This window comes from Schistocerca americana, chromosome 6 (genome assembly GCF_021461395.2).
Source record: "Schistocerca americana isolate TAMUIC-IGC-003095 chromosome 6, iqSchAmer2.1, whole genome shotgun sequence".
Lineage (NCBI taxonomy): Eukaryota > Metazoa > Arthropoda > Insecta > Orthoptera > Acrididae > Schistocerca > Schistocerca americana.
In genome coordinates this window covers 361,069,734-361,092,425 of record NC_060124.1, presented here as the reverse complement: position 1 = coordinate 361,092,425, position 22,692 = coordinate 361,069,734, and the positions used below count along the sequence as shown (strand labels likewise).

General features: G+C 41.1%; 1 protein-coding gene across 1 annotated transcript in view; it reads right to left on the bottom strand.

The window, feature by feature from the left end:
- The window catches only part of LOC124619340 (protein unc-80 homolog), a 905,779-nt gene that overhangs the window by 479,503 nt on the left and 403,584 nt on the right, over positions 1-22,692 (bottom strand). The window contains exons 25-28 of the mRNA XM_047145658.1: positions 22,531-22,646; positions 21,533-21,723; positions 12,145-12,360; positions 111-246 (exon numbers count right to left, since the gene is read on the bottom strand). Of these exons, the coding sequence (XP_047001614.1) occupies positions 111-246; positions 12,145-12,360; positions 21,533-21,723; positions 22,531-22,646 (659 nt within the window). The remainder of the gene's footprint in view (positions 1-110; positions 247-12,144; positions 12,361-21,532; positions 21,724-22,530; positions 22,647-22,692) is intronic.

Here is a 22,692-nt window from a genome sequence, read left to right as displayed (position 1 = left end):
GATGATGTCTGTCAGAGATCTGGGTTCCAACAGACATTAGTATGAAGCTTCAGCACATCAAAAAGTCATGGACTTTAACTTGAACAAAACATATAAAAAGACTGCTGCACCTTCATCGAGGAAATCCTCCTCTTCATCTTCCATAAGCAGTTCTTTTTGCCTTCCTTCTTCAGTAACCATAGATACAACTTCTGGAACATGCTGTTTATCTTTCTGTAATAGCTCTTCTAAGCGATTGCCAAGGGCCTGAAACAACAGTATACTTTGAATTTTCATGTGTTAACGCAAACAGTGGTACAATTTTAACAACTTCTGGTGTGCATACAAAATCACATCTATGTCTGAGAATAACCCTCTCCCCAGACAATTTTCTGCATTCATCATTTCAAGAAATTCCCAACCAGTCACAAATATGGATAGAGATTTTTGTAGATTGTATGTTCTTCAGAAAGATATTTTTCATTTTGAATAACAAGTTCTGTAGAATTCAATAAATACCAAATTCACCTTGTTACAGTTGTTCATGGTTTTAGGATACTTTGTGTTAGGTGTCTTTGCAATCCCAAGATGGATGTCAAGAAGAACCCCACTTTGTGCAAGGCAAGTCTTGATATTTGATTTCAGAGTGTGTTACATATTGTGCAGTACATGCTTGTGAATAAGTGGTAGTTATAACTCACTCTGCTGCCTTTTAGTAGACAAGTATGGCTTGTGCTCTGTTTCAGTCTACATTTGTGCTCTGCAAGCCACCTTACAGTAAGACACCTTGGTTAGTTCTGGTAGCGCTATTATCTCCACCCCCCCCCCCCCCCCCCCTTTCCCTGTTCCATCCACGAATAGTCAATGGGAAGAGCAACAATCACTAATCCCCATATGAGTTCTGTTCCCATTTTCTTGTTACAGTATTTTTGTGAGATGTATGTTGGATGAAATAATATGTCTCCCAACTCTTCTTGGAATGTACACTCTCAGCAGTTTCAACAGTAAACTTATCAGCGACAAAAATCTCATTTTGTAGCTTCTGACACGGGAGTTTGTTGAGCATCTCCATGACAATCACACTTACTAAGTGAACTTGTGATGAACATGCCATTCTTCACAGAGTCTGCTCTGTCTCTTTTACGTCAGTACCTTATTGTGATGTCTGCAAGACACAAATAAATGTTTATTAATTTTGAAATTTTAACAAACATTACAGAAAAGCTAATCTAAAGATGAATTAGTCACTTTTAAGGCACTATCTACTATGAATTACCATGTTTGTGTATCTCAAGAAAGTAGAGTCTTGATATTTAAATGTGAATATTTCTAGGTTAGGTATGCCTATGGTATCCATGAATATGTATTTCAAAATACAAATTACTAAAGTCACATTTATTGTTTGGTCCAGTATGCATTTCAGAGAATTTCACCTTCATCATGCAGCAGCGTTATTACTATTAAGAAGGTACAAACATTTGGCTTCTTGTATGGTGACCTTTGGCAATAGCTGGCAGTATGAGACAAATACTGTTTCAATACAATGCCCAAATTTGTGTGGATGCTTTGATTCTATGGGTTTAGCGTGGTAGGGTTGCCGATTCCAATGATGCACACTACACCACATGTAATAAACACTATCTTTATTTCTCGTAAGCACACATATACAGTTGTTTACATTCTGAATTCTTGGTACACGTCCGTACACTTTCACGCGCGACCACAGACTGGGGCAAAGAGCTTGCCAAAAACAAAGATATTACCCGCGACTTGGTCGATAGTCGCCACATTAGCCCCCCCCCTAGAGTGTGGAGCACAAACATAAATATTGGGGCATACATGTAAAGGGAACACCCAGGGGGGAGGGAGAGGGTGTTTAATCAGAAACCATACCTTACATTACATTACATTAGTAATTGAAGTCTTCGAGCCAGCGAGGGGGGCGGACGGTCCTGCCTGACCGGGTGAATCCTCGTACAGCAGTTGAGGGATCTGGGGAGGGGATGGTGGGTTGTGAGGGGCCAGGATAGCGGATCTGAATGCCTGTGGCGGTACGTAGGACTTTGACCGTTGATGGGTCAGTACCAACAGGCAAGGGGACAGACTGGAGGAGATGAATGTGAGTTAAGTTGTCACTGGGGAAGCTGGCTTGTTCGTAGAAGATGTACACATTACCCGGCTGCATAACAAAAAACACATTAGAGCTGCAAATAAGATCTGTGTTGACATTCACTACCACTTCCTTATACGGGTTGACAGAATCTCCACACGAGTCGTCATCGGTGACATCACACGCTCTGAGGCTGGTCCCTGATACATCACTGAATCCTAACAGGGGAGAGGCGAGGGGCTGCCTGTAGGAGGGTAAGTCATCACACGCATCACTCTGCATAGGAATGTCACACGCACCTGTAGCACTGTCACACGACTGGGAGTGGGGAACGTCACACGTGTGGGAATGGGCGTCGCTCATCCATGGACTGTCGGTAGATGCCTCATGCGAGGTGGGTGCAGCAGGGGATGGGGTCTGACTGGGTGGGGTATCGGGCAGTTCTCCCAGAGTCCATGCAGGTTTGAGGCGGCAGACGGATACCGTTTGAGGCGTGCTGTTAATGAGCACTTCGAACGTGTTGGTACGCCGTGATATGACTCTGTGCGGGCCCGTATATGGAGGTCTGAGTGCCGGTCGGATGGTGTCATCACGCACCATGACATGAGTGCACGACGCCAAGTCCTTATGCAGAAATACGGGAGGGGGCGTGTGTGGTCGAGGAGGCGGCACGCGGATGTTAGCAATTAGCTCCTTGACCTGCCCAACGAATGTCGAGTCACAGATTTGATCTGGAGGAAGGGAAGGCTCGACTAACTCTGCTGGGAGTGTGAGGGGTTCTCCATACAGTACCTCTGCCAGGGATGCGCCAAGGTCCTCTTTGTACGCGGCCCGAACGCCTAACATTACCCATGGTAAAGCATCGGCCCACTCACCTCCGTGGCACATCAGGGAAGCTTTAAGCGTTCGGTGCCAGCGTTCCACAAGCCCATTGCTCTGGGGGTGGTATGCTGTAGTCCTAAATCGTTTCACCCCACACAGTTCACAAAGCTGTCGGAAGAGGGCAGACTTGAACTGGCGGCCCTGGTCGGTGGTGACAGAGACTGGGCAGCCGAAGTGCGAGATCCACATTAACAGCAGGGCTCGGGCCACTGCGTCAGCTGAGATAGTAGTGAGAGGAATTACCTCTACCCAGCGGGTAAACCTGTCAATTGCAGACAGTATCTAACGGAAGGGGCCTGAGGGGGGTAAGGGCCCGACGATATCGATGTGTATGTGCTGGAATCTTCTTTTTGCCACATCGAACGTACCCATGGGGGGCTGTGCATGACGTCCTACTTTTGCGCGCTGACAAGCCACACATGCTCGTGCCCAACTGCGACACTGTTTTATCACCCCGGGCCAAACAAAACGTTCAGATACCAGACGTGCGGAGGCGCGAATGCCAGGGTGTGCCAAGTCGTGGATACTATTAAATATGTCCCGGCGGAGAGGTGCAGGAATCACCGGGCGTATGCGTCCTGTTGAAATGTCGCACCAGATGGGTGATGAAAACCCAGGAAGTGTCCGTAACTCTAGTTTGAGTCCTGTTTTGATATCGGAACGCAATGCTGCGAGTTCAGTATCCTCTGTCTGCAATTTAGGGAGCTCACTGAGGTCCAGTTGTGAAGATAAAACCGACACCCGAGACAGAAAATCAGCGACGACATTGTCTGCACCTTTGACGTAACGTATGTCATTCATAAACTGACATATAAGGTCCATATGCCTAAAACGTCTCGGGGATGAGTCCTTACCTGGGTTACGGAAAGCGTAAACCAATGGCTCGTGGTCGGTAAATACCACGAGATGGCGACCTTCGATATCGTCTTGGAAATATTTGATAGCAGCGTAAATAGCAAACAGTTCCCGGTCGAAGGTCGACCATTTACGTTGGGAAGCGGTCAGTTTGTGGGAGAAAAATCTGAGCGGCTGTACAACAGAACCCACGGATTGCTGAAGTACTGCCCCCACTGCTGTATCACTTGCGTCTGTAGTAAGCGAGATGGGAGCATCAGGAATGGGGTGAGCAAGCGTAACAGCTGTCTGTAAGGCTGACTTTAGATTATCAAATGCGCGACGCATATCTGGAGTCCACGTGACCGCCCGAGACCCTGATGTGTTTTTTCCTGCGAGGGCATCCGTCAGTGGGGCTTGTATGTCGGCAGCGCGGGGAATATGTTTACGGTAGTAATTTACCGTTCCAAGGAAGCGGCGGAGGCCCTGAAAATCTTTGGGCAAAGGCACCGTACTAATGGCCTCCACCCGTTCCGTTAGGGGGCGGATGCCGTCGCCAGAAACTCTGTGGCCCAGAAAAGTGACACTGGTGCGGCGGAGTTGTGACTTAGTATTGTTCACTGCGGTACCGTTTGCTTTTAATAGTTGGAACACTGTATTTAAATGTTGTTCATGTTCCTCGAGGGAGGAAGAAAAAATTAACAAGTCGTCCAGGTACGCATATGCAAAGTTCAGTTTTCCAACCAGCGAGTCGATGAACCGTTGCCACGTCTGTGCAGCATTTTTAAGGCCAAATGGCATAAACAAATACTCGAACAACCCGAACGGGGTGATGATAGCGGTCTTTTCAACGTCCTCAGGTGCCATTGGCAGTTGGTGGTACGCCTTATGACAATCGACTACACTGAAAATTTGTGCCCCATGCAGCTGGGAAGCAAAGTCTTGAATATTTGGGACGGGATAATTATCTAAAATTGTTCTGGCGTTAAGCGCCCGGTAGTCACCGCAGAGGCGGAAAGTGTCATCTTTCTTGGGCACCAAATGAATGGGTGACGACCAACAACTAGAAGAAGGGCGGATAGTCTTATTATCTAAAAGTTCCTGAACAATAGCTTTAGCGTGTTTAAGTTTTTCCGGATTTAAACGCCTAGCCTTTGCACGTACCGGTGGGCCTTCTGTGGTATTTATTCTGTGGACAGTACCGTTATTGATCGCGAACACCGATGGGGATGCTGGACCAGCACCCGTTGCACTGTGACTAACCTGTAATGCACACGTGTGTGTGTCCAAGGCCGGCAGTTCAGCAGCAGTGGCGGTGATCCACTGGTAGTCCTTGTCGAAGAGCTCGGTGGGGTACCTGGTAGCGTCGCGGGTACAGCTTCCGTCCGGCAGTAGAAATGTCACGCGGCGTCGGCTGCAGGTGCGAGGAAGTGGTGCGAGGGTTGGGGGCGTGGCCGTGTGCGACAGCTGGGCGGTCTGCTTACGCGCGTCGGTGAGCTTGGCTTGCACGGCGGCGATGCATAAGCGGAGGGCCCCATTGCTGTCCCGAAGTTCGTCGTTGTGTGATCTAAGAGAAAGCACTGCAACAGCAGTTTCCGCTAGCTCACACAGCAGAATGGCGCTTTCGGATGAGAGGGGTAAGATATCTGAACCGGTGGTACGGTCTCCCGAGTTAAAGGTTAGTGTACCTCGTTGTAGGTTGGGTGACAGTGCGTGGGCTAAGAGAAAATCTACCCCAAGCACGGGTTCATCCACGTCCACGATAACGAAAGTCCACTGTAAGGGCGTATTAATGTCCTGCAGTTTAAGGCTTAAATTCGTTATTCCATGAGAGCGGATCAGGGAATTATTGGCGGCTCGAAGCGGGGGGCAAGGCTGAAGCTCGAATTTAATACCTGCGGACAAAGGTATCACACTAACCTCGGCCCCCGTGTCGACTAGAAATGAAAGGCAAGACACTGCATCTTTCACGTACAAGCGTCCTGGCGCATGAGGAGAAGAAGTATTTAGTGATAGGCGTCTGTGCGGTGCAACGCGGCCCATAGCGCCTGAATTGGGTCGCGTTATTAGTTTGGGAACGCGCATGGAGAACGACATTTCTTAGCCGCGTCGCCAAAGCGGGAGTGGAAATAACACCAAGCGGGGCGGCGCGTGGCGTCGCCCGTCGCGCTGGTTGAGGTCGAAGCGGCAGTGGAGGGGGACTTGTTTGTAGTTCCCTTCGATGGCGACGCTGCAGTAGTGCTGGTAGGAGAGGAGTTACTGCGGCGGTTGCCAGGCGGCGTTGGCTCCGCGCGCATGCGTGGAGCGAGTCGTGCGCACTCTGTACTGCAGGATGGGAACTGCCGCCCAGGTGTGCCAACCCCTGAGGCCTGAGGGCACCCTGGGGGGGTATGCGGGGGAGGCAGAATGTTGTAAACCTGGTCTGCGATCTTCAGTTTGGCATCTAGTGGGGCCGAAGTTACATGTAGAAGGTGAAGTTGAACTTGCGGGGGAAGTTTCAGCAACCAGATGGTCCAAAGTGTAATGTCCGGCATGTGATGTGTGTCAATCATAGCGCGGAGATGACGCCAGAGTTGCGACGGGGACCTGGATCCCAGTGATTCCTGACTGATGAGGCGGATAGCTTCCTCTGTCGATGTGGATAGTCGCTCGAGGATGGTGCGTCGGGCGAACGCATATTTGTCCGTAGCGGGGGGCGAAGCCACAATGTCGCAGATCAGATCCAGTTCGTCATGGAGGTGACACAGTAAGCATAGGAACTTCGAATTGTCGTCGGCGACGCCATGTAGCTGCAGGACGTGGTCGACCAAGGCAAACCATGTGCGTGGGTGATCCTTGCGAAGGGGTGGTAGCTTCGGCCAACGGGTGGGAAAGTGTTGACATAAATGTTTATCAGAAACTGTCTCTCCCTGTCCATAGTTCTGCAACGTAATTGTCTCGGGTGCAGTAGCGGTGCACCAGCTTCCGCCACTGTCAGTGGCACGCGGCACGGTAGGCGCGGCTGGCTCGACCTTGGTCGAGAAATCAACGAATCGAGCGGTCAACGGAGTAACGCCGACGGGCGTAGAATGGACCGGCGCGGTAGAATGGACCGTAGTCGACCGATGTGCGGCGAACGACGGAATACAGTTTCCGGGCCCCTCCCCTACAGGTGCATTAAAATAGTTAAAATCACCTAATGTTTGTGGAACACACGCGGCAGGAACGGCGTGTGCCGTCGGAAACACTCGTAAAGCGGACGCTGGTGGTGTAGGGGGGGTTGGTGCAAAATCCGGAGTTCCGGCAGAAATATGAACTCTCCTGTCTTGAGCGTCCGGCTCGATTTGTACAGTCACTGATTCGGGTGGAAAATTCACACTTGCACTTGGGAAACCTGTAAACATAGTCACTGGGGTTTGAGCACATTGCGTCGGCTGTTGAGCACTCGGAACACGTGGCTGTGGAATTGTATAAACACTGTCCTGTTGAGTACAGCTAGTCGATGTGTTCGGAACCTGCGTAGAACTATTGCGGACGCCCGGTGGATAATTGTAAAACCATGCCGAAGCGTCCGTTGGAACACTTAGTTGGCACGTGTTCGGTGTAGCAGGCGGCAAGCGAGCCATTGTGTACTGCTCGATGGTATAAGATTTCGTTGTAGCACTCGCAAACAAAATTCGGGGTCACCAGTATGGGTTTAGCGTGGTAGGGTTGCCGATTCCAATGATGCACGCTACACCACATGTAATAAACACTATCTTTATTTCTCGTAAGCACACATATACAGTTGTTTACATTCTGAATTCTCGGTACACGTCCGTACACTTTCACGTGCGACCACAGACTGGGGCAAAGAGCTTGCCAAAAACAAAGATATTACCCGCGACTTGGTCGATAGTCGCCACAATTCCAAAGGTGAACAATTATTTAATACAGGGTAGCAAAGCAAAACAAGAAATACTGAGATCCATTTCCAAATTTTCCTTTACAAAAGAAGACTCAGGAATAATGTCCCAATTTAATTCTCTTACCACTGAAAAGATGAATGAAACAGATTTTAGTGCCAGTGGTACTGACGAACAACTGAAGTCGTTAAAACTGAAAAAGGCTCCAGGACCTGGTGGAGTTCCTATCAAATTCTATACATGAATTTACAGCTGAGTTAACCCTCTTTTAACCATAATATACTAAAGATCCCTCAAACAAAAAACTATGCCCAGTGGTTAGAAGGAAGCACATGTCACACCCATTGATTGGACAGAAAGCAAAAGTGGTCCACAAAACTACCATCCAATATCTCTGAATCCATTTACTGTTGAGTCTTAGAACATACTCTGAGCTCAAACACTTCTGGAAAATATTAAACTTAGTACCATCCAGATATTTCTTAGGAAAAAGTACTAGTGTATTAGGCATCGATCAAAATTTGTGAAGGGGTCAAGGTTTTCTTGATAGGGACTGTGAAGAATATAGTCCTGGATGCAGTCATTGACATTGGAAATATCTTCAGGCATGTTCCAGGGAATTGCGTTCGGACCTTTGTTGTTTATTTCAAGTAATAATGACCCAGCAGACAGTAATAATAATCTTACAACTTTTGCTGGTGATGAACTTCTCTATAATGAAATATTGTCTGAAAAATGGTGCAGTGGTATTCAATTAAATCTTGATAGGATTTCAAAGCCATATACAGACTGGTAACTTGCTTGAAATGTACAGAAATGTAGGCACTTCACAAAATGAAAAACGGCAGTGTCCTATGATAACAAAATCAACGAGTCACAATTGGAACTGGGCATATAGATACCCGGGTGTAAAAATTTGTAGGGATATGTAACAGAATGATCACATAGGTTCAGTCATAGGTAAAGCAAGTGTTAAGTGTTTGGTTCACTGCTAGAACACTGTGGGAGTGTGGTCAATCTACAAATGAGATTGCTCACCAAACACCATAGAACTTGGCTGAAGAGTCTGGGTCCTGCATCAGATAGAACTAACGGGGGATATTGAACATACATAGGTTTTTTTTTTTTTTAAACATCATCGAAATACTGAAAAAACTGAACTGGCAGCACTGAATCTATGAATATACTATAACTCCACATGTATCACTACTTTAGGCAAAGTTAGACTAGTAAGAGCATGCACAGAGATGTTTAGGTGATCATTCTTCCTGTGCGCCATATGAATGGCAGAAGAAGAAATCATAATAAATGGTACAATGGGAATTACACTCTGCCTGGCACTTCACTGTGGGTTGAAGATTACACATGTAGAAGGAAAATTATAAATATCTTTCAGTGGTCATAGGCTCATTTTCTATTTGTTTTCATGTCACATACACTTTCTGTAAGCTGATATAAACAAAGATGTTTTATTAGGATTTAACAAATGTAAAGAATATGTTAAATGATGTTGCAAACAGTGGCAACTTTACATGACATTTTTAATTATTATTATACTGAGTTGATTATGTGTATAGGGAGACAGACAGACAGACAGACAGACAGATGAGAGACAGGTAGACACAAGGACAGATAGATACATGGATAGATAGACAGATAGAGAGAGAGAGAGAGAGAGAGAGAGAGAGAGAGAGAGAGAGAGAGAGATAAGAAGTGGGAGGACAGATTAACAACAACAAAGCTGTCTCTTGTTTTGCACATTATTTCAAAAGGTTTCTCATTGTGATGGGGCTACAGCATGATTTTGATATGAAATATTTACACCAAAGTGCCAAAGAAACAGGTATAGGCATGCATTTTCAAATACAGCGATATGTAAACAAGCAGAATACAGTACTGCAGTTGGCAATGCCTATATAAGACAACAAGTGTCTGGCACAGTTGTTAGATCAGTTACTGCTGCTACAATGGCAGGTTATCACGATTTAAGTGAGTTTGAACATGGTGTTATAGTCAGCCCATGAGCAACAGGACACAGCATCTCTGAGGAAGTGATGAAGTGGGTATTTCATGAGTGTATCATGAGTATCAGGAATCTGGTAAAACATCAAATCTTTGACACTGCTGCAGCTGGAAGAAGATCCTGCAAGAATGGAACCAACAAAATTGAAGAACTCCCACCCTTCAACAAATTGCTGCCTTCAACAAGTGTCAAGGTGTGAACCATTCAATGAAACATCATTGATATGGGTTTTTGGAGCCAAAGGCCCACTCATGTACTCTTGATGACTGCACAACACAAAGTTTACACCTCGCTTGGGCCTGTCAACAACGACATTGGACTGTTGATGACTGGAAACATGTTGCCTGGTCAAACTGTATTGAGCCAATGGATGTGTATGGGTATGGAGATAGCCTTATGAATCCATGGACCCTGCATGTCAGCAGGGGACTGTTCAAGCTGGTGGAGGCTCTGTAATGGTGTGGGACATTGCATTTGGAGTGCTATCAGACGACTCCTGATATGTCTAGATACAACTCTGACAGGTGCTACATACATAAGCATCCTATCTAATCATCTGCATCCATTCATGCCCATTGTCCATTCTGAGGGACTTTGGTAATTCAGCAGGACAATGTGACACCCTACACATCCAGAATTGCTACAGAGCGACTCCAGTAACACTCTTCTGAGTTTAAACACTTCTGCTTGCCACCAAACTCCCTAGAAATGAACATTATTGAGCATGTCTTGCAACATGATGTTCAGAAGAGATCTTCACTGTGACAGCTCTGCAGGATTCATGGTGTCAGTTCCCTCCAGCACTACTTGGACATTAGTCAAGTCCATACCACATCGTGTTACGACACTTCTGAGTGCTAATGGGAGCCCTACATGATATTTGGCAGATGTACCAATTTCTTTGGCTCTTCAGTATATATATGGTCAGACAGCAAAGAAGGCCCATGCAAAATACATTCGGAACAGATAAATACATGGAGGTGAATTATTTTCCATTAAATTACAGAAGAAATGTGGCACATCTTCTAACATACACAAGTAATTTTTAACAGTTATAGCTGCCAGATTATGACACTGACTGCTTTTTAATGTAAATATATACTTCTTTCTGTGTCACTGGTAAGTCTTTGAAAGGATAACAACAACATAATGTGTGGTGAGTGATCAAATGGTAATAAGATAACAGAGCTACAAACTAATGTCTTGTGGTAGGAGAAGAGGTCTCACATACACGTCAAATGAAAGCAAACATGTAACTCAGTTAGGTTCATGCATTTATTATTATGATTGTCATACCAAGTACTCAAAATGTTAACACTGATCATTGATACATGGTATATAGTAAGTCTTCATCTATATACCGCACAGTGAATTTAATCTGGATTTATTGCAGCACAGGTCCATGTTATACAGCACTTCATATTTATATTTCTAGTAAATGATGCTTCATCCATAAACAAAATTGTAAATAGAAATGCTGTTTAAATTCATTGTTTTTGGAGACACCATTTGAAGAACTGTACCCAATTTTGAAATTCATTGCCACGAAGCTGTTGATTGAAAAAATGTGAAAAGAATGAAATGTGTTGGAATGTAGTATTTGAAAAAAAAGCTGCTTTGGCTGATACTGCCCACATTCAAGCTACCTTGCCATGAAATGTGGATTGTGCCTTACTGGTGATAAGATGTTGAGTCATATTTTTCTTATCAGTATCTCTCGTTTTTTGTTGGAGTACTATATTCATACTTCCAGTTTCTCGAAATTATTTTGCAAAGAGAGTGTGTGATGACTTGGCACAATTAGGATACCTTTCTGTAGTTTTAACCATAGAGTCTTTATTTTTTTACTCCAAAGCAAATGCAGAAATATCACTGCACACAGAAAATATGGCCTACGTAGAACACTATGCAACAAGGTATAATTAAAGGAAATAAACAAATATCTTTCAGCATATAACCACATCATGGCTCTACAGTTCGGTGACATTTGCATGAAGAAAAACCATAGCCACTTTTCCAACAGCTGTATAAATTGTGAAGGTCTGAACAGTTTAATGAGAAAGTTGTCTGATCACTAGAACAGCAGAGCACAAATTCATAGGCTTAAAAGTGCACAAGTAGACATATGAACTGTGCCTGAGTCCCATGTTTGCTAAAATTTCTTACAACAGGCTAGATGTTTGTGGACACTCTTCTCCTGATGGTGGCACAGTGGGTTCAGTGCTTTTATCTTGTTATTACAATCATATATTTCCTACTTTCATTTGCCATTTACACAGTTAACAGCATGACAAGGAAATTTTCAAGACTGCAGTGGAACTTTCATAATATACTAAGCTTCTCAGTATGTAGCTCCAGTGAATTTCAAGATATTTTACTGAGACTGGATATTAATATTAGTTACGCAAATGAACAAGTGCTGTGACACATACCTCACCCCACTGATAGAACATTTTTCCAGCTGTTCTTTGTTGAGTATGAGTACGTTTCAAGCCAGTTGGTACACCCCGTGCTGGTATTGGTCCTGATGGTCGAAACATTGGAAAATTCAGTTTCATCCAAGCTGGCCACTGTCCTTTGTTACAGCTGTGCACAAAATGTGCACACTCCAACAACAGTGCAGCTCTAGCAACAACTGGTGCATGAGGCTAAAATCAAATTATTTTACTCAACAAAAGAAAAGAATAAAATTGATGTCATACTCTATGTTTACATTTAAAGCAATTAATCTTTATTTTAACCTATGTTCTATAATTAATTGCATCATTATTTGCAATAGATCTCTTAAAAGAAGTAAATCACTTTAATATTATTCTGGAGATATGATTGGCAGCATGAGCAAGAAATTAAAACTTTGAATTAATAATTAATAAAGAGTACTTTCAGATCCCCATAGTGACCATTCTTGGTAAAATGGAGACTCTGAAATGAACTGGTGCATGAGGCTAAAATCAAATTATTTTACTCAACAAAAGAAAAGAATAAAATTGATGTCATACTCTATGTTTACATTTAAAGCAATTAATCTTTATTTTAACCTATGTTCTATAATTAATTGCATCATTATTTGCAATAGATCTCTTAAAAGAAGTAAATCACTTTAATATTATTCTGGAGATATGATTGGCAGCATGAGCAAGAAATTAAAACTTTGAATTAATAATTAATAAAGAGTACTTTCAGATCCCCATAGTGACCATTCTTGGTAAAATGGGGACTCTGAAATGAACGGATAAAATAATAATAAAATCCATCTACTGTGTTTTCTAATACAGTGGTGTATTTATTTACCAAAGTGTAGTTTCATCAACATGGTATCGAAGGATCTTCATCATAATGTGAGCACAACAGACAGGCCTAGCTGTTAAATTCAGCTGCTTGTGTTGCATTTGACACTACGACAAAATATCGTCCTCATTTTATTTAAGCTCGTATACAATTTTACATGATGAAACTACAAGTTTCAAAGTTTGTCATGAACTGCAGTGCCCTATGAATCATGTAATATCATCTTTGCAAACTTTTTATGCACATTTATTAAATTTGAATTGACATTAATCCAAACATATGGCTTTTGTCAACTGCCTACAAGTCTATTGCTACACAGTCTCCTCAAGCCAAGTTAGTATAATTCTTAAGTAATAGTGACAATATGGCTAAATGTAGATACTGTGACTTCATGATTTTTTTTAGAATAGATATGGTAATAAAAATTCCTGGTGCAATGTAAATAATTTAGGAGTAAATGTTACAACTCATGAACTGTAGAGTTGTTGAGTTATTGAAAGACACATCAACAAGACTGAAAATTTTGCTATCTTACTTTGATTTCAGTGTCATCATAAGATCCTTGTGGGATGAAGTAATATAGTGCTTGATTTGCCTTTAAATGAACGTTTGTAATTTTGCCAGTAAACCTCCCTATGACACGCAACACAGCTCCATGACACATATGAGCTTACTAAATGGACTCAAGATTAAACATACTGTTATCATTTGGAACTTCTCTATCTCATCTATTAATCTATCTGGTAAGGCATCCAGACTGATTGTCAATACTGAAGAATTAGTCAAATGAGGGTCTTGCGTATCTCCTTTCTGAAGAAGGCTTTGACTGACAGCTCAATGGGCCTGTTTGCAACTCAATGTGTCATCTTTATGGTGAGTAGCGATCAGTCCTTTTCTAGCATTGTCAATATTCAAACTTGGACTTGCCATTGTTTGCTCTTTCCTTGAAATAGAAAATTGGCTTGGGATTTGCTAACAGTAAAGCTATGATTGCAGAACCAAACAAATGTGTAATATGCAGTTGGAATTTCACTACTGAGTCTCTGATGAATACAGCATGAAGCAGATAACTCACATTAAGTATTTGATCACAGCTAAAAGAGAAAACGCTGCATTCTGGAAGAGTGTTACTGGTCACTGAATACAGTAGTAACCATCACTCCTCCATTCATTGCCACTAGCAGTGGTGAATGGTAATGACTACATGAATGGTATGTTGTCCTGTATGGTGAGAAGACCGTACCTCACTGTTTAACCCTTTTCATCATGTGTAATTGGTAAAATTGTTGTCTCTCTCACCTCTAAGGAATACTGTAGATTGTGGAAATGCTGTCGATACAAAGTAAGCATTACAATAAAAAAAATGGACGGTGTTATGCTTTTAGTGTTACAAATACTGCTGGAACACAGCTATCTTTTTTTACCTGGGACATGACAGGCATGTATTTTAGTATTTCCTATCTTTATGTCTGGGAGATGAAAATGCTTGCACAGGATAGAGTAGCATGGAGAGCTGCATCAAACCAGTCTCAGGACTGACCACAACAACAACAACAATCTTTATGTCATAATGATTACTATATTTCAATAAATTCATGTAAATATGTTTATTTATTTGAGTTTATAGAATAATGAGACCATGGTATCATCTTTTTCACTTGATCTGGATCTTCATAGTGCCAGTCACCACAGTCTATTAGCCATAGAGTAAGCAAATGTTATGAGATGACAGCCACATTCAAGGTCCTCTTTGATATTCATTATAATAGTAAAAAATAACTGCAATGATAACCACTGTAATCAAAGCTTATATTGTATGCACAGAAAAAGTTTATTATTTGCCTAGGAGCCTCAAGATAGAAGTTCACATCACTACTCCATTAACACTAAGTAGTGGAGATGTTATAATCAGAGAACAGAGAAATAAACTAATATTGAGGGAAATATTGTAACACTCCCTTAGGGCATGTCCAAAGTTACTTTTATGTCTGGAGACTTCTCTCCAGTCAAACTGACATGTTGTGTACTGTTTGCTAGAAACTCCTCAGCCCAATCACACCATTGGTCTGATATTCCATACAATTGTATTTTGTTCATAACACAGCAGTGCAGAACTGTATTGAATGACTTTGTTTAACAATAAACATTAATTTCCTACAATTACAACACTATTTCTAACAATCTACCATTTTTCTACCTCTACTAATTCCAGAAGAAAAACGAATAGGACCTTTTTGTAGAATTTAATGTAGTCTAATTTTGTACTAGGAAACTGATATTTTTGAGTTATTCAAGAAAAACTAAAAAAAAGTAACCTTTAAACACACTTCCCTTCACCGTGATGATCACACTTCACCAGTTAGCATATCTAGTATAGTGCTCATGGCACTGCTTCGTATCACTGTACGAAAATTTGTGACTACACAGATATTTTCCCCTAATTTTCCTTCGTGGACTGGACTAGTAGAGGAAGTGGTTTGTGTCTTTTATGTAGGAGGGTAGGCTGTGGATAACAGGTTGAAGGTACTGGTTCACAACGGCAGAGGTACTCTCTGTGGGGGCGCTATGTCCATCACAGTACTTGAGGACAATATTATAGAAATGGAAGAGAATGTAGATGAAGATGAAATGGGAGATATGATACTGTGTGAAGAGTTTGATAGAGCACTGAAAGACCTAAGTCGATACAAGGCCCCGGGAGTAGACAACATTCCATTAGAACTACTGGCAGCCTGGGGAGAGCCAGTCCTGACAAAACTCTACCATCTGGTGAGCAAAACGTGTGAGACAGGCGAAATACCCTCAGACTTCAAGAAGAATATAATAATTCTAATCCCAAAGAAAGCAGGCGTTGACAGATGTGAAAATTACTGAACTATCAGTTTAATAAGTCACAGCTGCAAAATACTAACGCGAATTCTTTACAGACGAATTGAAAAACTGGTAGAAGCCGACCTCAGGGAAGATCAGTTTGGATTCCGTAGAAATATGGGAACACATGAGGCAATACTGACCCTACGACTTATTTTAGAAGCTAGATTAAGAAAAGGCAAACCTACGTTTCTAGCATTTGTAGACTTAGAGAAAGCTTTTGACAATGTTGACTGGAATACTCTCTTTCAAATTCTGAAAAGAGCAGGGGGGGGGGGGGGGGGGGGTAAGATACAGGGAGCGAAAGGCTATTTACAATTTGTACAGAAACCAGGTGGCAGTAATAAGGGTCGAGGGGCATGAAAAGGAAGCAGTGGTTGGGAAGGGAGTGAGACAGGGTTGTAGCCTCTCCCTGATATTGTTCAATCTGTATAATGAGCAAGCAGTAAAGGAAACAAAAGAAAAATTCGGAGTAGGTATTAAAATCCATGGAGAAGAAATAAAAACTATGAGGTTCGCCGATGACATTGTAATTCTGTCAGAGACAGCAAAGGACTTGGAAGAGCAGTTTCAACGGAATGGACAGTGTCTTGAAAGGACGATATAAGATGAACATCAACAAAAGCAAAACGAGGATAATGGAATGTAGTCAAATTAAGTCGGGTGATGCTGAGGGAATTAGATTAGGAAATGAGACACTTAAAGTAGTAAAGGAGTTTTGCTATTTGGGGAGCAAAATAACTGATGAAGGTCGAAGTAGAGAGGATATAAAATGTAGACTGGCAATGGAAAGGAAAGCGTTTATGAAGAAGAGAAATTTGTTAACATCAAGTATAGATTTAAGTGTCAGGAAGTCATTTCTGAAAGTATTTGTATGGAATGTAGCCATGCATGGAAGTGAAACATGGACGATAAATAGTTTGGACAAGAAGAGAATAGAAGCTTTCGAAGTGTGGTGCTACAGAAGAATGCTGAAGATTAGATGGGTAGATCACATAACTAACGAGGAGGTACTGAATAGGATTGGGGAGAAGAGGAGTTTGTGGCACAACTTGACTAGAAGAAGGGATCGGTTGGTAGGACATGTCCTGAGGCATCAAGGGATCACCAATTTAGTATTGGAGGGCAGCGTGGAGGGTAAAAATCGTAGAGGGAGACTAAGAGATGAATACACTAAGAAGATTCAGAAGGATGTAGGTTGCAGTACGTACTGGGAGATGAAGAAGCTTGCACAGGATAGAGTAGCATGGAGAGCTGCATCAAACCAGACCACAACAACAAGAACTCTCTTTCTTTCTCTTTCCATCTTCCTCTCATTCCCCCCTCCTCATCCCATTTGCTGTTCACCACAGTTGGGTCTCAATGCTTAAAGACAACAGTGACCTTGGGTGTGTTAGCTGGGCTTGCATGACTTAAGAGTGTGAGTGAGTGTGTGTGTTTGTGTGTGTGTGTGTGTGTGTGTGTGTGTGTGTGTGTTTGTGTGTGTGTATGTGTGTGTGTGTGTGTAAGAGAGAGAGAGAGAGTGGAGGGGGGAGGGAGGGGGCGACAGCGAGTGTTTATCCAATAATTTAGATTTACATTTACTGCCACATGCTTGGTTGGTTGATGCCTGAAACTCGCAAAATTAAACAAAACATCTATTTACAAAAAAATGCTTTCTCTTCCAATAAATCTGTAAAAGTTTTCTAAGCAGCTGCTGGAATCTGGGAAAATCCAAAATGAGTCTGTAGAATCTCGTACACTGATTGATATGAAGCACTTACGATCATCCTATGGAGTCTCTTGCTTAACCCCAAACGCCAAGAAATCATATACTACAGTTGAATATTATGTGTTACTAGTGGCAGTAAGAATGACTGAAATTATTCTGGGGTCATGTGTGTGGGGGGAAGAGGGGGTGAGGGTTATCAGAAATATTTTGGAAATTAGAAATGACCAGTGTTTGCAGCTTATTCTGAGAATCAAGGAAAGTTTGAAATCTGCAATTCACATAGGTAAATTGTCTGATGCTGGAACACCCCAGTATTTTTCAGATGAGAGTTGTCAGTTATTAGTGGAGCATATTGCAGACAAAATAAAATAAAATTTCATGTAGTTCACTACCCTGGTGCAACTCATTCTATTGGACGCTACTTGGGCGACTTGGGAGTCTCTAACCAACCCCGTTTATCCCAGTGGGGAAAGGGGACTTACAGTTTAACATGGAATCCAAACCAGGTGTCATTTCTGGTGACTCCTCACATTGTGGAGAGGAGAAGGCTAGGTTAAAAATGCAGGATTCAATTCCACAACTTCTTGGTTCCATGTCTAGATATTTACCAATAGACGAAACAGGCCTGACATGTTACATCTAATTTATCAACAAGTGAATGAGTATTTTGATGAAATGGAATAAATGTGCAGCAGCATGTGCTGAAAGCGCACATTCTTTGATGTTGTCAGGAATAACATTAGAGAATGTATTGTCATGGCAACAATTTGCAAACACGATACTGGAAATAAGGCAAACATTGACATTCCAAGGCACACACTAGCAATAACAGGAAACTCTCATAAAGTTAATGCCCTCAAAATTTTTAACAAAATTCCTCTTCCCGCTCGATCCTTGCCTTTTAAAAAGTTCAAAATAAAATTTTATGACTGGCTAACAAAAAACCCATGTTATCATACAAAAGAGTTCTATGATATTGACAATATTGATATTAATAATTGATATTATAGCTGTATATAAGATATTTAATTTTTACGTGTAATGTGATCAATATTTTATCTTACTGTCACTGTAAAAGCCTATTCTACTGTACGTGGTCAATGGCAATAAAGAATCTGAAGCTGAATCTGAACGGAAATGACAGGAAGAATAGCTGGATTTCATGTTAAAGTGAAAAATGCAGGCAATATAGTAATATTTTTACTGGTTGCTTATCAACACCAGAGTTACTAATCCACAAGAAATTGCAAATATCTTCAACAATTACTATGAAAATATTGTCAAAAATCTGTTACAAAGCTTCAACAAACCCACACCCAACAGACAAAACAAAATAACAACTCCTGCAGAATCTATATTCTTCTGGGAAACTACTCCTGAGGAAATTGTACTAAGTGCAAAGTACCTCAAGAATAAATTATCATTGGAATCGATGACATCTCAGATTTTATCATCAAAAACTCCATAAACAAAAGAGCTCTCCCACTCTCAAATGTGTACAACTCATCGTTGATGGCAGGTACATTTCCAAAATGCATGAAAGTGGCTAAAGTCATCCCAGTCTTTAAGAAAGGTGAAAAACTCAATGCAGAAAATTACAGACCCTTATCGCTGTTACCTGTGTTTGGTAAACTTTCGGAGAGACTAGTTCACCAAATACTAATAAATTTTCGTGATAAGAACCAGATACTATCTGATGCCCAGCACACTTTCAGAAAAAACAAATCCATGACAACTGCCATAAATGAGTATTTACACTGCACCCTAGATGCTCAAGACAAAAAACAAAAAGCAGTTGGGCTCTTCCTAGATCTGTCCAAGGCATTTGATGTCATAGACCACAAGATTCTTCTCAACAAACTGGAGTCATATGGCATCAGAGGCATCCCACTAAACTGGTTCAGCTCACACCTGACAAATAGGAAACAAAAAGTGTCAATAAAACATAACAACCAAGGACATATCGAAACATACTACTCTGACTATTGCAATATTACACAAGGTGTGCCCCAAGGCTCAATACTTGGACCAGTGCTCTTCCTTGTGTACATAAATGACCTACCGTCAAACATCAATGCCAGCACCAGTACACTCTTCACAGATGATACCAGTATCCTCATAACAAGAAAAAATGAACATGAACTCCAAGAGGCCATAAATGAAAATACAGACATACTTGGTGATTGGTTTGAGAGTAACAAGCTCATAGTTAACCCAAAGGAAACCACTTAGCTAATTTTCCGCCTAAGATCAAATAAAATTATGCCTGAAATGAAATTACATGGATCCCAAATATCCCCAAAAACAGAAACAAGATTTCTAGGCCTATGGATTCAGGATAATCTAAAATGGCAAACACACATTAATAAAACTAATAGTAAGCTAAACCAAGTGTGCTATGCCCTACGAATCCTTGCATACTACACAAGGCTGGAAACTGTTCACACAGCCTACTATGCACAATTCCACAGTGTAATGCAGTATGGTATTATATTCTGGGAAGACTCTACACATAGCCCAAACATCCTCCTCACCTAAAATCGAGCTATAAGGATAATGAACAAGGCAAAGCCGACTGATAGCTGCAGACCTCTCTTCCAAAAGTTGCTCATCCTACCCCTTGGCAGCCTGTATATACTAGAACTACGCGAATTTGTAAAAAGTAATATTACAAAATTTAATAAAAATGTATATGTCCATTACTATGGTACTAGACAGAAAATGGAACTCCATGTTAAAGAAATGTGCACCTCTGCCTTTAAAAACTCTCCCTTCAACAAAGGCATTAAAATATACAATAGCCTGCCATCAGAAATAATAAAGAGTAAGTCCCTGATTGTATTTAATAAAAAATTAAAATCATTCCTACTTGATCATTGTTTCTACAGAGCAAGTGAATTTCTGCTCCACGTGGTTGGAAAGAAACATGAAACAAATTGCAGCAAAGAATTCTGTAAAGAGTAAAACATTAATGCAAGGATGTGCAAAAATCTTGCATCTATATCATCTGCTACTAAGCAAATTAAGTGCAGAAAGAATATCCAACCAGGTACTGTTGTGTATATGTGTTAGAGGAATATCTCACTTGAAATGTTTTCACAAATAAATGAATTTATTGCTGATGGTAAATTTGATTTTGATTCGGCTAAGCATGTCATAACTGAAGATTTAGTACATTTGAAAAATGAGTTAGAGATGTATTTTCTATTAAAATGGGCTCAGAAACCTTTTGGCATAGGTATATAACACAGGAAACACCTATCACTAAAATCTCAGGAAGTAGTTGCAGATTTATTCAGTGACTCAAACCACAAACTTGAATTTTTAAGAGCTAACTTGAACGGTGTTTGGTTTTGTGATAATGCATGATTTCTGGTGCTCTTAGATTTTAGCAATGACAGTTCTTCTGCCTTTTACTGATACTGATTGGAGTGAATTAACGTTTTCAACAAAGGTGCCCATTAATTTAAAACACCACTCAAGTCTTCATAATATTGAGAGTGCCATGATATTAGGTTGTAGTTTTACAATAAACAGTAACACCCATCACATTAAAAGTAAATTTATCTCTCCAGTCTTCAGTAACATAAGCTTTCTTACATTCAAATCATATCTTTGGTTCGAACCAAAAATTTTCATGTGTTCACAATTATTGACTCTCATGATATTAATACACATTATATTAATGCAATATGAAGGAACAATATTAAATGCAACTCAAGGGAACATTATAGTAGTTCTCAAATATGTCATGTATGCCAACAAGCATACAAAGTGAACTTCTGTTACTTATTACAACAGAGACCTCACCTGACAATTCTGAATCAACATGATTGTTTGCTTCTTGGTAAAACTATTTATGTGATGTATATTAGACAGCAATTTTTATAGAAGCAAAAGATGGAGGGGGGATGGAGGAGAGTTGTAGATAGCAAATTTACAATAGTTACCAAATCAAGCGAGGCTGCCAGAAGGGGAGGATCAGGTACAGAGCCGGGTTGGTTTGTTTCTAGCAAGAATGCAAATCTCTGCATGCCTTCTAACACCGGTCGAAGTGGAACAAGTTTACGTTCCTTCAATACAACGAATTCTGAATCCCTTGAGTGGTATCCTGTTTCCAGAGAATTTCGTCGACTCATGTCTGTAAAACAAGATAATTCATTAGCAATGGATAAACTTTGAAAATATGAATCTGATAGAAGCAGAGAAGAACAACAATACACAATAACCCTGCAGTATTTGTATCAGCTGAGCAAAAAGAATGGCTAAAACATTTAAATTGCCTAGGTTAAGTCACCAATCATGGCGGTTTGTTTTTTAATTAATTACTGTATATAGTATTTCAACATTTTCATATTTGTATAATGACAGAATTGTTGCAGTACGTATAACAAAATAAAAATGGGTCACTTATTTCCACTTATCTGAAACATGTGGTCGATAGTAATGATTTCATAAATGATTGAATTTTAACAAAATGTTTTATAATTCTATTATGCACCAATTCTTAATAAGGCTTTCCTCCTACGAGGTACAGGCAAAAAATTTCAAACTTAGGATTTTTTTGTTCTTTAAGAGCAAAGAGCAGCATTTTAGGATTATTCAGAATGTCTCATTATTGCTTATCATGTCCATTCAACTTCCTATAAAAGGGAACCACAGCTTTTCTTAGACAGCTAAAAGCAGCCACAAAAACATTTCACACTCTGCTCCACAGGACAAAAAAACAAAGCTTGAAAATGATGACTCATTTTATTCTGTACTTAGGACTAAACAGGAGTACAACATGAAGATGATAGAGAATAAAACAGAAGGTTGAGATAGCAAAAGGGCAAAGAGATACAAATTTGTCTCCTTAAAAGGGACAAGAAATTACCATGTTCAAAAACAATTCTCCTTAATGATAAAATAAATCCAATGAATGTATAAGTAAACATATGGTACTTACAACTTCCAGCTGTCTCTTCCACACCCCCATCTTTCTTCTTGCCTTTTCCAAAACCAAATTTGTTCAGCTGATCTTCTACTCGTTTCTTTGCTTTTTGCAAGGTCTGGCCAACATGGCTGGAAAGTATATTAAGGCGCTAATAGAGACTACTTTCTTAATTTA